This window comes from Physeter macrocephalus, chromosome 1 (genome assembly GCF_002837175.3).
Source record: "Physeter macrocephalus isolate SW-GA chromosome 1, ASM283717v5, whole genome shotgun sequence".
Taxonomy (NCBI): Eukaryota; Metazoa; Chordata; class Mammalia; order Artiodactyla; family Physeteridae; genus Physeter; species Physeter macrocephalus.
In genome coordinates, this window is record NC_041214.2 from 83,357,595 (window position 1) to 83,374,438 (window position 16,844).

Sequence of the window (16,844 nt, forward strand, 5' to 3'; positions counted from 1 at the left end):
TGGCCATCGGAGCTGAAGGCAGGAATCTATTTAAAAAGAGAAATGGGGATTTGGGTTTTCTAAGGAAAGTTTATGAATGAGGAAATTAAGGATGGCAGCAAGTTTAAGGCCTGTATCAGTTGCCTCTGGACACTGGTTCCTTTGTGTTTGAAACCTAGAAAGTGAAAGAACCTGGTGCTAAAATTGGGGTCAGAGACAGCACAGGAGAGTTTTTGTGAGCCTGAATTTCAGGTGGCAAGTGCTTATCCTGGCAACAGGGAGTCTCCCTTGTACCAAACCAGAGCCCTCCAAGGTACCAGATTCTCTTAGTACACAGATACCAACAGGCTGGTAGGTTCATCTGACCTGCTTATGATCTGGTGGAGTCTGAGGAGAGGTGTTTCTATTTGTTGCCAACCTCCTGTTTACCCGAAGGTTCACTACAACATTTTCCACAAACTGGAAATAAAACAAAATCCATGAGGTCACTAATTTAGAAGAGGAAAGGGGGCTTCTGGGGATTTGTTTTGCGTGGTTTTGTTTTATATACAAGGGCATGAAGCTACTTTAAGATGTAGAGTTGGGAGGGGTAGTTTCGATAAAAACTTTGAAAGGGTCCTTGTGGATGTTCATTTCTGGCCGTCAGGATGTGGATGCGCATTTCTTAAAATTCTCACACATGACACCTTTCAGCCTGGAGACCCTGCAAAAATATAAGAAGCGCTATCACACTGGTAGGGGAAGCAAACCTTCCCTCTGACTGGCAGCCATGATGAGCCCTGAGGCTGTCAGCAGCAGAGTCAGCCGAGTGACAAGACAATCTTGCAGTGACACTCACCCTTGAAGGGAAAGAGGACTGTGATTGTGCTCTATGCTAGTATTCAGGAATGAACAGTGAAAGAGGAATTGTTAGCTGCTTAATTAAGAGAGTTACAAAGTACTGGCCTTGGAAAAATCTGGTTTTCATAAAACAAAATAGAATGAAAGCCTAAACCCAGTATTGCTTACTTTGCCCCCTGTAATAACAGAGCTCTGTTGAAACAATCCCTTGGCAACACGAAGGTCAAAGGAGAAAAAGTAAGCAACTCAGGGGCAAGCTGTGACTCCTTTAGAGCAAAAAACGGGACAGCCCTCCGTTACCAAATACTACTTCTGTGACATGCGTTGTTCTTGCCCCAGTTCTGGCACCTTATCGTTTTATTAAGGACCTTGTGTTTTTACCAACTTATTACTTGAAATGATAATATAGCCTGTCTGTTTGCTGTTTCAAGACTGTAATATATTTTCCTAGTGGTTTGGTTTTAAAAATACGTAAGACTTAATTTTTCTTCCACTGTTGTGTTTCTTTCCTTATATCTGGCCAGTGAATATATAACTTTGTCAGGATGCTTCTCTTTGTAATGTGTGAAATAAATTTAAGAGGTCCAGGGGAGTGAAAATTAAAAAAAAAAAAAAAAAAAAGAAAGAATGAGAGAATAGGAAGTGGAGATCATATGAATAGATGAATATGGCTTATGATCTTATGAAGATCATAAGAAATGTAGATATTTTTAAGGAAAACAAAGCAATGACCCTTTGGCATATCTTAACCATATTAGTCAGAGTCTAGGCAAGAAACAGAAGCCACACTCAAAACGGTTTAACTGGAAAGAATAAAGTGCAGGGACTACTTACAAAGGCATGGGTATGGTTAAGGGAACAGCAGTGAAGCCATTACTATCCTAGGCCTGAAGGGGCACTGGAAAGAAATGGTATTATTAGAGACCCATGAGAGCTGGAACAGTGGGAAGGAGGGCTCTAGACAGGCATTGTAGTCAGAGGGACACAGTATGACCAAAATTTTGGCCTAGCATAAAGGAAAGGAGTGTAATACACACCCTGATATTTCTCTCCTCCCTTTTTTGATCTTCTGCCAGTGCTGTGCGTTGGTCTAACTCAAAAGGAAGAAGCCACAGGGCAAGGAGGCCCTGGTAATGTATTCATAAATGTCAGCCTCCGAGGGCAGAGCATGACAGAGCAGTGAAGACAATGGGTTTTGGGGAGGGAAACAGACAATACTGCTATTATAAATATTCTCTATGACCACAGGAAGTTAAAAAAAAAGTCACAGGAGGCAGGCAAGTTAAAAATCCTCACAAAACTACCTTTCTAATAGTACTTCCTTTCTATTTACACATTTAATTTACTGGGTGTTCTTTCTGCCTAGTAATAGGGTTGTCTAACCTTTTCTGAAAATGGTCCAAGAGTAAATATTTTATAATTTGAGTCCTAAGAGGCAAAATTGAAAATATTATGTTGTATTTCTATAACCACTTAAATGTAATCATTTAAACACATAAAAAGCAGTCATTCAAATCCAGTGGGCTGAGTTTGGCCTATGAGCCACGGTTTGCCACCCTCTGGCCTAGAAAATCTTTCTTAATTTTTCTCTGGCCTTAGTCAATGTCAAGTCCAAATAAAACCTCCTACATGTGGCCTCTCATACTGTGAGTCTGAGCTGTGAGTGACAGAAAATCAACTTTTACTAGTTTAAGATAGTAAAATTACTAGCTTAAATTGAGAGGATGCTGGGGGAAAATCCCAGAATCCAGAGCAGCAGGAAGCCCAGCTGCTCCAGGGACCAGCTGGTTTGCTATTGTGGTAACATCAGAACATATCCTCTTCATCTCTATGTCTTCTTATCTTTGCTTGTGTCTTCAGTTTGGCTTCAATGTCTACTAGGAAGAGCAAACCCTCCCCACAAGAAATAGAACGCTTATCTGTCCTTCTTTATATAATAACCCCAGAAAAGAATTCTGCTTGACCTGTCTTGGTCACACACCCATCCTTAGATGAATGTATGTGGATGAGGGAGGAAGCTTGCTGATGGTGGAGAGGTTCTTCCGTTGTACGAGCTTGTGAGAGGAGGCCCTCCTGAGGAGGGCTTCCCATAGGGAGGGAGAATTCTGTTGCCAGGAGATGCAGACAGGAGATGCTATTTCAGGGAGATAAAAATGTCACAATTATAGACCAATGTGTGACATGCCAGAAGAGAGAGATGTCTGACACACGTTGTTATCACCCTCAGAACCTAAAATCACACTTGGTAGACATTCATGCATTTCTGATGAATGAATGACTCAGTTCCCCCGGCTGGTTGTGAACACTCTCTTCTCCTAACTGGCCCAGATTTTGATCAGCTGCTCTTTAGTTCTGTACGTTGTAGTAGAGGTTTTTAACTCCCATGTATTATCTTTCCTCTAATCCCAGGAGGCAAAGAGTGCCCGAGAGAGCCAGTCTCACAGCAAAGCATCCTGTGGAAACAGCTCACAGAATGGGGACTACACTGGCGACAGTAACGACTGTGTTCTGGGGGACCCTTGCGGCCTTTTTGAGGAAGCCTTCAGGACACAAAGCCCCACACCGACAGACGCGACCCTCCGTCGGGAGGGAGGCAGGGAGCGGGGGCGGGGGCACCGCCGGGCCCCAGCCTCGGGCGCGCGTCACTCGGCACAAAGGAGACAGCAGGGAGGCGGCCGCGGGAGCAGATCAGCACTCGCCAGCCACTCGCAATTGCGGTTACAGACCTGCAGTTCCCCTCCCCCTCCCCACCCAGGCCCGCCCGCCCGCCGGCCTTTCTGTCTCCTCTCTCCCTCCGTACTGGCCAGCCCGGGTCTATTTCCGGGCTCTGGGTATTTGGTATCGATCAGGGCCGGGGGCGCGGGAGCAGGTGGTTGTGGCGGGGCAGCTGGGCCGCCAGCCTGCTGCGCCGGGGCCCGTCTCCCGCCGCCTTTGTCGCCAGTCCTTGCCCGGCGGCCCGCTCTGTCCTCCGGGCCCGCGCGCGCTGCCGGCCGGACTTTTGCGCGGGGTCGGGCGCTGCTGCTGTTCCTGCTGCGCGCCGGGCCGCGCTCGGTGCCGACGGCCGCCGGGAAGCGGGAGGCGAAGGGCAGCCCGGAGCCCGGGCCAACATGGCCGAAGTCAGCATCGACCAATCCAAGCTGCCGGGAGTCAAAGAAGGTAGGGGCCGGGCCGTGGAGCGCGCGCCGGGGCCCCTCCGGCTCCTAGCCCAGCGTTCCTCCCGGCGGGGGCGTCGTCTCGGCGGCCCCAGCGGCGCTCGCTCGGCGTCCACCTGGTGCCGGCCCGCCCTGGCCGGGAGGGTATTGAATTCAGGCTCTGCTGTGGGTCCTTGGGCAAGTCACTTAAGGTCTGAGCCTCAGTTTTCTCCTACGTAAGGAGATTGTGGGAGAGAGGTCAGCATCACCCTCATCAAGTGGTTGTGCAAAGGTTCTCGGGAAGAGAAATGCCTTTAGTGAATGCTCCAGAGCTGGGTACATCTGACTTATTTCTGTACCTAAAAATTCAGGCCCAGTCTAGCTAACTTGAAGGCTAGGAAGTCGGGACGGGTTGACGTTCAGTTCCTTGTGGAGCCTTTGTTTTGAAACTTGACTCTTTCCCTCCTTCTGTCTACTTTTCCTAGCCCTGCGTCTGGCTGGCTGACTTTCCCACCTTCCTCCAGGTTTAAAAGTTTAGTCTGGGCACTGCCCAGCGCGAGCAGCGGATGGGAAGCTGCTATAAATAAGCATTTTCTCACAAAAAGCACTAAGCAAGGGGGAGCAGGGGACTCACTGTGACCTTGATTTTTACTGGCTCCGTATACTGAGGTCCAGAAAAATCAAGATTGATTAGTATTGGTCTGGCTTGGCTTCTAGCAAGTAGCCCACTGACTTCTTGTTCCTCGTCTTCATCCAGACCTAGTTTTTTTTTTTTTTTTTTTTTTTCAGTTGAGATCTTGGGTGCTGGATCGCCTTAATCTTTAGTGATCTTTGGCTGTTATTTTGACCTTGGGAAGCATGGAAGTCCTAGAGTGCTATCCGGGCTTGCAGAGATTGTCTTTGTAGTGGATGTTATTTGTTTCAGCTGACTCTTATGCTCTTAGTTGTCTTGGGAATATGGAATTGAAAATAAGAATCTTTGCTTTCTTGGAACTGCGTGTTTCATTGCCAACCTGATTTGATTCAAAAGGGCTTGTGGGTGCTCAGGCTGACCCCAAAATCCGAAGAAAGCTTGACTGCTTTATGTCCCAGAGTTCCAAACACTAGGAGACAGTGTTGCTGATTTTATGTAGAACTTTTAATTGGGCTGGGCCTGTCCTTTTGTTCCTGAAGGATGTTAGAGTTTAGGCCTGGCCTGAGATTTTTATCAAGTAGTATTTTTCAACCTTTCAATTCCTAACCTGACTTTGGTGAAGATTTACACTTTGAAAGTCCAGGTCTTTGAGATTGTCCTTAACCTGTCTGGGGTGTGTGTGTGTGTGTGTGTGTGTGTGTCTGGGGTGGGTGTGTGTGTGTGTGTGTGTGTGTGTGTGTGTGTGTGTGTGAGAGAGAGAGAGAGAAAGAGAGTGTGTTGGATGTCTCTAGAGAAAAAGTGATCCTTGTGGAGTGTGGAGTGCTTCCTTGTGGGTGGGTGAGGAGTAGGATGAGAATTGGAGTTCAAACACAACCTTAATATGTAAAGTATTAGTCATGTAGTGCTAAGATTTTACCCAGCTCCCTGTATGTCAGTGACCTGAAACAAACTTGAAACTCACTTTCAGTGTATGCATTTATATTACTCTTAGGTCTTCTGGTTTCTAACCAAGACATGAATGGTTTATTCTAGTATATTCTTTCTTAAGGGTTAAACACTTTCCATCTGTAAATGCAAAATTTTTCCATTGCTAAACTCCGGAGTTTAACACATTTGGATTGCTTTTATTTTGCACAACATGGTGTTTGGCAGTCGGGTTTACATGATATGGTAAAGTGGTAAGGAAATTTATGTGGCTGTTTCATTAAGTTAGAATTAAGTATTGATTTACTTTGAAGGTGGTCTGAAATTGTTGAGAAGATTATTGTCTTTGTAAGCATCTGATTTTTTCTAGTTCAAAGATCATCAAAGGAAGTGATACACTAAACTAGGAATGTGCTAATGGTGGTGGATTTTTGATCTGGGAAGTATTCACATCGGATAAAATGTATCTTTCCCTAATATAACTCCTAATTACGGCCAGTTGCTCCCTAAGGATGTTTCTGGACCCTAATTAAAGAAAATAAAGTTGGTGTCTATGATTGGGTAAAACATACACAAACATTGAGACTTCTTAATACTGAAACTCCAGCTCAGTTTGAAAAGGAAGTTTAGTAATAATTTGCTTAATATTCTGGCACAAATTTTTAAACTCCAGTTTTAAAAATCTGTCTCCTCTACTTCTCCTGTCAATCTAAACCTTTATATACAATTACAATTTGGGATCATGGGGTAGATTCCAGTAGAGATTGAGAAGAATAATGCAGTGGATGTCTGTCCCTTCCAACTGCCCTTTTCTTTAGGAGGGGATGGGGAGCCCTGGGACTTTTGTTGTGAACTTCTCAACAGAGGTCATGGGTAGCCGCTGACATCAGGGAAAGAGACTATTTGAAAACTTTTTTTTTCTAGGTTAAAATCGAATGCTTGCTTATTTAGTTTTAAGATGGCCAAAGATATTCATCATTTGGACAGACCTTTGAAAAAAATAACTACAGCAGTATTTTTATTTTGGAAAATCTGTCTTAAAATAGACAAAGGGACATGTGTGAGTTCTTATGCAGTGAAAAGAATTAAGTCTAACTAAATGTCAACACACATCATTATTTCTGGTTTAAAACCATATTTGGAACATCTAAATACTTTTTGTAATGGAAATACTGTAGCCATTGTTTAGTAGTAGTGCTTTATTTCTTCTGAGACGTTTGAGGTTCTCTGCAACAAGATTTGAAATAATTCTCAGCCACTTTTTTATCAGTAGATGTGTAACTCAAATGCATCATGCCATTTGTGAATGCTAGACAAAGGTATTCTCAAATAGACAAAGGTTCCAACAATATCCCGAAAGTTTTTTAGTTTAGATCAGAGCTTCCCGCCCCCACCCCAAAAAAGAGCACTTTTCACTAGTTAACAAGCTTAGAGTTTTGGTAAATTTTAGCTTCTTCGCTGAATCTTCTTTCTGAAACCGCAATCCAGACTCCCCACTTTTTTTTCGCTCTCTCCAGTCTGATTCCCATCTCTCTACTTAGTTTTAATTGCTCACCAATCACTAATCTTGCCCTTTCCCCCATCTAACAGAGGTTTCACATTATCTTCGAGTTTTGGTCTGAGTGCTGTAGCCTGTCCATCAAAGCCATTTCTAGACCCTTTAAAGTTTATTAACTCCTTTGCAGTTTTTTAGTCATTAGCGTTTTCCCACTTTTAGCCATTGAGCACTTATGTATCAACCCTCCCATCTTCTACCAGGGCTAACCTTCTTTTTTCTTTCCTTTTAGCAGTAAGAAATTTTATTATGTGTTATATATCCTTACTGTCCTTCAACTGGAAGTTTCCACCATCTCCAAAGTTAGTTAACTCTGTGTGTGTGCAGGCACCTGTGCACCCGAGTGCAGTCACGATTAGCATCTGAAATTGGTGCACTTGGTAGAGACATTTCTTGAAATAAAGGTAGCTAGCTATTCTGAGAGCAAATCCTTTTTCTCTAGTGAAAGACAAAAGTTAATACATTTTCAGAAATATGCCTAGAAAGCACTGATTCATTTTTAGGTCCAGGACACCCCAGTGGCATAATAGGGTAAATTAAATTAATGGCATAAATCCAGCACTTTAAGGGGAAAGATACAAAATGATGTCTGGTGCAGTAAGTTAACCAAGTAGTCCCAGAGATCTAAAGCATATCTATCACACGCACACGAGGTATCTAATGTGATGGTGGTCTCTGAGAAGTGCATTATCTGGCAAACTCACTTTCTGTTTTCTTCAAAATTCCACAGCAGTTTTTTTTTGTTGTTGTTATTGTCTTTTAATGAGACCACGGCTAGATCTTGAGTTAGGAGGTTTGTGTCTTGCTTTTCTTTACCCTCATCTGGCTTCAGGTCTTTCACATAGCCAGCAAAGATTCAGCAAATATTTGAATGTGTGAATGAATGAATGAGTAAATCATGAATACTAGATGCTCCCTTTTAGTTTAGGAATCCTATCTCTGGCATAATTTCATATTCCTTCTCAGAGCATAAGCTCTTTTTTTTTGTATTTTATTTTATTTATTTATTTTATAAATTTATTTTTATTTATTTTTGGCTGTGTTGGGTCTGTTGCTGCGTGTAGGCTCTCTGTGGTTGCAGCGAGCGGGGGCTACTCTTTGTTGCTGTGCGCGGGCTTCTCATTGCAGCGGCTTCTCTTGTTGCGGAGCACGGGCTCTAGGCGCACGGGCTTCAGTAGTTGTGGCAAGCAGGCTCAGTAGTTGTGGTGCACGGGCTTAGTTGCTCTGCGGCATGTGGGATCTTCCCGGACTAGGATTCGAACCCGTGTCCCCTGAATTAGCAGGCGGATTCTTAACCACTGCGCCACCAGGAAAGTCCTCAGAGCATAAGCTCTTAAGGGGCAGAGATAAGGCCTTTTAACCATGGGCATCATGTATCTTAGTGTCGCTATTAAATTTATAAAAATTTTTAATCTATTTTTCTAATGTTTTTTTCTTCTCTGATCTTCGCTGTGGTGGAGAGGCAGTCCTGTAGAGTTCAAGGAGTTGTTGTAAAGAACCCTTGAAATTCCATACGTGCACCCAGAATGCCTCTCACATAAGGGAAAAAAACATCTTTCAGTTTATTGCTATATGCAGGTGTGCAGTACCTTCTTAAATGAATCCGTGATTTTTAAAAAATGAAATAGCTGTTAATTGTAAAATAAAGATTATCTTAATGATTTGAGAAATGCTTTTTTTTTTTTTTTTTTTTTTTTTAACTAACACGTACATAAAGGACAACTTCTCCCTTGTGGGAAACTGTAAAGTTAATTGCTATTTTAAAAAAGAATCTCAGAGTAGAAAGCATTAAAAACCACTGATCTAGGCCAGCCAGATTTTCCAGATGAAAATCTGAGAGCCAGGATGGGAAAGTGAGTTGTATCAAACCGCTGAGGCTAAGTATCTAAAAATTGTCACATGGGGCCTAGAATTAGAAAAGTTCAAAACTGAGTATTCACACAGCTCAGTCTTCCCTGCTCTCTCCTTTTCCCACCTTCCCCTTCTTTTCCTGTCTCCTCCCTTCCTCTCTCTTCCTTTGTTCCCTCTCCCTAGTCTTCTCTTTCTTTTAAATTATTCTGTAGATGCATAAGAATCATTCCTCATGTATTTCATTAATACTGTCATTTAAAACAGTGGAATAAAAATAATGAATGACAAAACAATTCCAGAGATTTTTCTCAACTTATTTTAGGGGTAATGTTTGATATGAATGTTAATGAGTTAACATAGGTTTCATTTTATTTTTTAATTAAAAGCTTTTTTTCTTTAGGTTTTTATTTCGATTCAGCAAATGAATTACTGGGTGAACTACAGGAGGTCATACTCCTGCCTCAGTGTTTTTTTCTACCTAGAAAGTGCATTTCTTCTCTGGTACACTCAGATGAAGGGGCTAATGTTTAGAGGCTTGGACATTTTAAGAAGTTTAAACATATTAGGGAAATAAAGAAAGCCATAGGCTATGGTCTTTTCTCTAGTTCTTTTCAGGAACATAGAAGTTTTGATTAAGATAAATGAATTTTTGTCTCAGTAACAGAAAGCAGTGTGATACCACAAAACTTAAGTAAACTCTGCTTGAAATCTCAGTTCTCTAAGTACAGGAGTGTATTTTATTTTTTAATTTTTATTTTTATTTTAATTTTTATTTTTTTTTCAGGAGTGTATTTTAAAATTAACTACCCTGACTATAAAGGGAAAAAGTAAACCTTATCACAGCTACATTTGCAATTTCAGATGTAGCCACTGGAAGGGCTGTTGGATTAATGTTTTTAACTGATGACCTATTTTAAAGTGTCCTGTGCTTCAAACCTGTAAAATTAGGATACCCTAGATCCTAAATAAGACCTACAAAGGATCATTGGTCTTATATACCTTGGAGATTATTTAGAATATTTATTCCCAGATGTTGGAATTTAGAAACCAGTACAAAAGTGTTCCTAGATACTACTTTTAAAAGGACACGACAAAACATGCATACTCAAAAGAACTATTTTTTTGGTCATTATCATTAAAACACATAAACACACACACATTAAGATATGCAGGTCTTCATATGATAGTTGGTAACCATACACTGACATAAAAGCATTGAAAACTTTCTGATAAACCAGAACCAATGTAAAACCAGTCTTGCTTGTTGTATATCAGTGTTTTTTTCTTTTTAGTCAAATTCATTGATGTATAATTCACGTACAGTAAAAACTCATCCTTCTTAGTATGCAGTTCTGAGTTTTGACAAATGTATAGTCTTGTACCCACCACAGCAATCAAGATACAGAACAGTTACATAACCCCCAGACTGCTCCACCCTTTCCCCACCTCCACCAACCGCTGATGTGTTTGCTGTCCCTATAGTTTTGCCTGTACAAAAATATCACATACATGGGATCATCCAATAAGTTGCTTTTTGAGTTTGGCTTCTTTCGCTTAGCATAATACATCTGATATCATGTGTGTATCAGTAATTTTGTTCTTTTTTATTGCTGAGTTCCAGTGTATGGCTGTACCACCATTTGTTTATCCATTCACTGGTTGACGAACATTGGGGTGTTTTCACTTTTGGTGGTTATAAATAGTCTCTGTAAACATTTGTATACAGGTTTTTTTTTGGGTGAACATGTTTTCATTTCTCTTGGGTAAGAACCTAGGGTAGGATTACTGGGTCATATGGCGAATGTATGTTTAGCTTTATAAGAAACTGCCAAACTTTTTCAAAGTGGCCTGTACCATTTTGCATTCCCACAAGCAATGTACGTGAGCTCCAATTGCTCTGCATCCTTGTCTGCACTTTACATTGTCATGATATATATTTTTAAATTTTTAACTATTTTTTTAAGGGTTTAAATTCTGGTTTGTTGTTTTGTAGCTGTGTGATCTAAATTTTAACAGTGTAATATTATCTTATGTGGCTTTAATTTGCATTTCTCTAATGACTAATGATTGGAGCCTCTTTTCTTGTGCTTATTTCCTATTCTCATATCGTTTGTCGAAGGAGTGTGTGTTCTAAGCTTTGCCTTTAAAAAAAAAATCAGACTGTTTTCTTTTTATTGAGTTTTGAGGGTTCTTTACATATTCTGAATTCAAGTCTTTTATCAGATAAATATTTTGAAAATGTCGGTGGTCTTTAAACCTTGGTGCAACATTAGGATGATGTGGGGAGCTTTGCTATAAACATATTCCTGCCCTACTTGATATCAGCTGAATCTCTTGGAGATGGTCCCAGGAATCTGTAGTTTTATATACCTAGATTATACTCTTGGACTTACGATGGACATTTGGAACATATAACTAAGAATACTGTGGCCACCCTAAAGCAGGGATTGACTCTACCCTACTCTGATTTTTTAAGCTTTTGCATTGGCAACTCATTTCTTTATCAGGGTTAAAGAATGGGCAGCATTTTTTTTTCCTTTTAGTAATTGAAATTAGTTCCTCCAAGATAGGGGTTTGCAAACTATGGCCTATGGGCCACCGCTTGTTTTTATACAAGTGTGCTGAGAATAGTCTTTACATTTTTTTTTTTTTTTTTTTTTTTTGTGGTATGCGGGCCTCCCTCTGCTGTGGCCTCTCCCGTCGCGGAGCACAGGCTCCGGACGCGCAGGCCCAGCGGCCATGGCTCACGGGCCCAGCCGCTCCGCGGCATGTGGGATCCTCCCAGTCTGGGGCGCGAACCCGGTTCCCCTGCATCGGCAGGCGGACGCGCAACCACTGCGCCACCAGGGAAGCCCTACATTTTTTAATGATTAAAAAAAAAGAGGAAGAAGAATGTTTTGTGACAGGTAAAAATGATATGAAATTCAAATTTCAATGCCTAAAGTTTTACTGGAACATAACTTTGCTGATTTGTTTACATATTGTCTGTGGCTGCCTTCATGCTGCGAAGCCTGAGATGAGTGTCTTTATAACAGAGACTATGATCAGCAAAGCTTAAATTCTTTACTGTCTGGTACTTTGTGGAAAAACAATAATTTCTTTGGGACCATTTCAGTGAAACCTTTTTAAAAACTTCCCTATTTAATCTTTTTTGATATTTCAGTTATCACTATGAACATTTATCAAAACTTTTCTTTAATTATAGCGGTGCGCCGTTGGGGACTGTTATTGGCTGAACTCGTGTAGCATGTTTTATTTTTTTAGTGACTTTTAAAAATACAGGCTTACATGCTGATTTTTATTTTGCTTTTTTTTAAGAAGAAAATGTGCTCTCCATATAAATTTCTAGGGACTTCACAATTGATTATCAAGGTAGAAATCTTATGTAAAGTAAGATAATCCATATGCCAGCTCTGAGTAAGGCTCTGTGGGGCTTTCATGAGTGAAGTGCATGAGTAAGCAAGTTCAACTTCTAAAAAGTTTGCTTATGATTCTTAGCTTGTTACTTGTTACTGGCTCTCTTCAAAACATGTTAGGAACATTTGCATGAATGAAGTGTCACTTTGTCTTCTTGGAAACTTGTATCAGAAGTACCTAGGTTGATTTACCACTAAACTTTGAAGGCTTAGTGTGTGATGGGCATTTCTAGTCCTGATACAGCTACTCAATGGCCAAACACCAGGGGAGTCCCCACTGGACTTTTTTGGCTTTTATTTTTCTAATGAGTCATAAAGCCTGAGTCACTTCCCATTAGCATTACTCCAGGACTTTTAACTGCATATAGTAAAAGCACGAATGACTTACAAGGATATCTTTCCCTCTTCATTGCCTCTCCATCAACCAATTTTTTTGCCTATTGACTATATAGAGGAGTCCATGATTCACTTAGGTATTAAATTCACTAATTTTTGAGTAGCACTTCCCACCAAATACTTTAAAATATTAGCTTTGTCTTTCATATTATGAAATTCAGCAAAATACAGAGTGTTAGGGTTGGCAAATACTTTCAAAACGTTTTTATTGTCTAGATGCGAAACCAGAAGTAGAGGAAGGAGAAACAAGGGACTTGATTAAGATTCATATCCTCTCATCTGCACGTTGAGTTTGGCCTGACATCTGCCAGCAGCTATTTTGGAAAGGACTGTGCACTCTCAGTGTCTGCATTTACAGATCACTTTCTGGCTTTGCTTACAAACAGTTCCTTATCTTGTCAGTGATTGCTGGATTCTAACTTGCCTTGTCTGCTTCTGTTGTTTTCCCAGTTTTCCATGGTCAGACCTCATTATTTTAAATTGGGCTTTAGTGTACCCATGAAGCATTTCTTCTTTTCTTTTCCCCTTATAGTTACCCCATTAAAACTCCACAGAGCTAATGTTTGAAAGATCATTTTGGCTATGTGCGTATATTGGAGGGGCCAAGTTGGAGGTTTAGAAAATGGTTAGGGAGCTGTTATTGATAGACTCCAGTTTACTGTGCTTTTTTTTTTTTAAGATTTTTTTGATGTTGAGGGTAGGAGTTTATTAATTTATTTATTTATTTTTGCTGTGTTGGGTCTTCGTTTCTGTGCGAGGGCTTTCTCTAGTTGTGGCAAGCGGCGGCCACTCTTCATCGCGGTGCGCGGGCCTCTCACTATCGCGGCCTCTCTTGTTGCGGAGCACAGGCTCCAGAAGCGCATGCTCAGTAGTTGTAGCTCACAGGCCCAGTTGCTCCGCGGCATGTGGAATCTTCCTAGACCAGGGCTCGAACCCGTGTCCCCTGCATTAGCAGGCAGATTCTCAACGACTGCGCCACCAGGGAAGCCCTACTGTGCTTTTAACATCCCCGAATGCCAGGAACTTGGTTGCAGTGGCGCTCAAGATCCCCAAATTCGGATAATTATTGAGGCTTAAAGGGAGCGCTGCCAAATAATTTATAGGCCAAACCCAGACACTTTGTGAGTAAAAAGGGTGATTCTAATAATTTTACCAGAATAGGTGTATGCTGGTGACCACACAACTGCAAGAGACATTGCTGAAATACCACAGGCAGTTGGATATGATGAGTAAGTGAGGTCCTTGTCAAAAAACCCTTTCTAGATATGAAATGTAAAGTTTTTATTGACACTTAAAACCTGAAGGGTACCTGTTTTCCATAGACTGTCTTGAGGTTCTTAATGGGTTTTCTATTTCATAATTGATTACTAAGTGAAATCTGCTCAATTGGAGGTAGTAGGAATAATTAAGGTTTCATTTAGCTCTTCATATGTGGGTTTCCAAAAATTCTACTTTTTATTAGTTAGTTTTCTTTTTGTTTCCTGTTTATTGGTTCTCCCCATTTATTCCCCCTGAATGTGGAGAATGGGTGTTGAAAAGATTTGTGCAATTGAAGGGAGGTAAGAAATGCACACATTTCTGATTCCTACTTACTTGGCAGTATGTAATATAACTATCATTTTCTTCATCTTAAATAGAGTAGGAGGCTACCATTTTACTCTGTACATTTCTGCTGTGTATCTTTTCAGTAATTGAGCTCCTCCTAGAATTATATTGCAGTATTTGCTCTTGTTTACTGATACATTAAATAATTTGTCCAGATTGAAAGCAAGCTTGTATAAAATTTAACTTAAGCAGACTGACTTCTTTGGAAAGGGGAAGTACTTTGAACCTAGACTTGTTAAGCCTTGGTTTCACATCTCATCTTTCCTACTCATTTGATGTAAGGACTCAGAGAAAACACTCAATATCTCTAAGCTTCAGTTTCCTTATCTGTTTATTGGAGATAATATTTACTATGTCTAATATATGGACTTTCCATGAGAGTTAATTGAAGAAATGGATATGAAAGTATTTTGCAAAATGCGGTGTTATACATTCAGTCTCAGTGTTATTGCTGTTCAAGTTACCCTAAAATGCTCCAACTTTTCCTTTTTCCAGACCATTGTTATTTGAGCCCTAATCCTCTGCATAGTATTTCCTTCTATACTATCCAAATATAGCATATTTCTATCCTCTCATCCTCTCACCACCTCCCCAGGCCCAGCTCAAATGCTGATTCTCTGTTAAGTCTACCCTGTTTCTTTCCTGTGTATCTCTTTAACTTACTTCCTTAAGCAACATGTCTCATCCTCTGTATTGGTCTGCAAGCTCTCTATCAAGACAAGACTGGTAGCTGACTGATCTCAGTACTTCTTGGGGATCCTTACACATAGGAGATACTCCCGAAAACTTGTCAGAGTATCTGACAGCTTATGTTCAGTGGGCAGACTGATCTGCGCTAACTGAACTAATGACAGTAGAATAAGAGCTATGATCATTTGCATGAATTCACTGGGATAGGAAGAGAGGATTATAAGCAATCACTTTTACTTTTTGTTGCATGAAATTTCCCCATCTATCAAATGTCTGTAGGGGACTGATTGGTGTTAAGGTTAACTCAAGGCCAAAACACATAGTAGGCTCCTTTGGAAGCAATGATCTTACCTGTTTATGGATTGATTTTAGTTAAGTAAGACCCAGTTCAAGTGTGTACATTTTCCAGGATTGTGATATGGTATCATTTTGTTGCTGTTACTAAAGGATCCAATTAGTTTCTTAGATGGTATTGGATTCTATTCAGAATTTTTATGTTTACTGTTTTCCCCTTTAGATTTATTTTTAGGTAAAGGGGTCAAAGTTCTTATAAAGTTTTAACTAAACAGGTCACATGTAACATGTATTTTTTAAGTTCTTGATTAGAGAGTTCCTGATTGTGAAGAATCTGAATGTTTTGAGTTGGAAACTAAAAAGATGAATGTACAGATTATAAACCTGGTATGGTTTATGATCAAGAGAGAGTGGGAAAGCGTGAGCAAAAGAGCTCAAGAATTTTTGCTTTGGGGGTGGATATGTTTAATTCATACTTATTTTAGGATGGTTTTCTAAATTAGGGCATACTGTTTAGTCTCTTTCAGCTTCATATGGTGTATTAGAAGTTAACACTGTTTTAAAAACATGCAGTGCTACAAAAACCAATTTATATTTCTAGGTAGATATTATAGCAGTTTTAAAAAAATCATCAAAATGACTTTGAATTCTGAAAAAACAAGTGAGACAAGTGAATCAATCCCCTAGAGCAGAAAGGTATTTGGACAGCTTGTCTTCCTGTTCACAGAATGCAGGCTGCCCCTGCTTTTCTTTCACTTCCTCTTCAGGGGAATTACATGATAACCAAATATACTATAGGATAACCAAATATACTATACTGAAGCCAGTTTCAGTAACAATACATAGAGAAATCCAAGGCATTTTGAACACATTCTAGTTGAACTTAAATTTGGTGATCTTCAAGAAGACTTCTGAATATTGAGGGTATTCGCTTTCCCAGGCTGTACTCTGTTCATCTGGCCCCAGGTTAACCTTTTAGTAAATAGTACAGTCCGCAATTGTGTTCATTGGACAGTAAATGAATGATAACATGGTCTCATTTTACCATGATACTGAAGGCTCTGTGAGAACTGCTAGTTGAGACAGGATAAGTCTACCTTTTTATAAGTCATAGATTGAACAAAAGGTTATTTTAAGATTTATTGGTGATTAAGGCTACTATACATAAAATATGATGGATAAAAGCATACGTTTGCCATTTTGTATGGTAGAAATAGTAAAACAAACAACAGCAATGAAGAAAGCAATATTTGGTACAGGAGAAAGTTAGCATAACAGTCATCCTGTATGGATAGTCTTTTATATAGGCTGTGGTTATGACGTTTTAGATGATGTGCGTGTATCCAAGAGACAAATATATATTACTTATACTGAATCAACTAAATTTCATACTACCCTATATCTAAGTTGGAGGAGTTCTTAAAAATAATTTGGACTGTTTCCTTATAGGTCAGGACACTGAGGTTCTGATTTGTAAAGTGACTTGTCAAAGGTCACTTGGTGAGCTGCTGACAGAGCCAGAACTAAAT

General features: G+C 40.3%; 1 protein-coding gene across 4 annotated transcripts in view; it reads left to right on the plus strand.

Annotated features, from left to right (window-relative positions):
* The first annotated feature begins 3,603 nt into the window (after positions 1-3,603).
* The window catches only part of CCDC50 (coiled-coil domain containing 50), a 66,356-nt gene continuing 53,115 nt past the window's right edge, over positions 3,604-16,844 (plus strand). For 2 of the 4 annotated variants that reach the window (XM_028492325.2, XM_007125980.2), the window contains exon 1: positions 3,604-3,975. In XM_028492325.2, the coding sequence (XP_028348126.1) occupies positions 3,927-3,975 (49 nt within the window). In that variant the 5' untranslated portion in view covers positions 3,604-3,926. The remainder of the gene's footprint in view (positions 3,976-16,844) is intronic. The other 2 variants (XM_028492337.2, XM_007125981.4) reach the window with 1 other exon arrangement.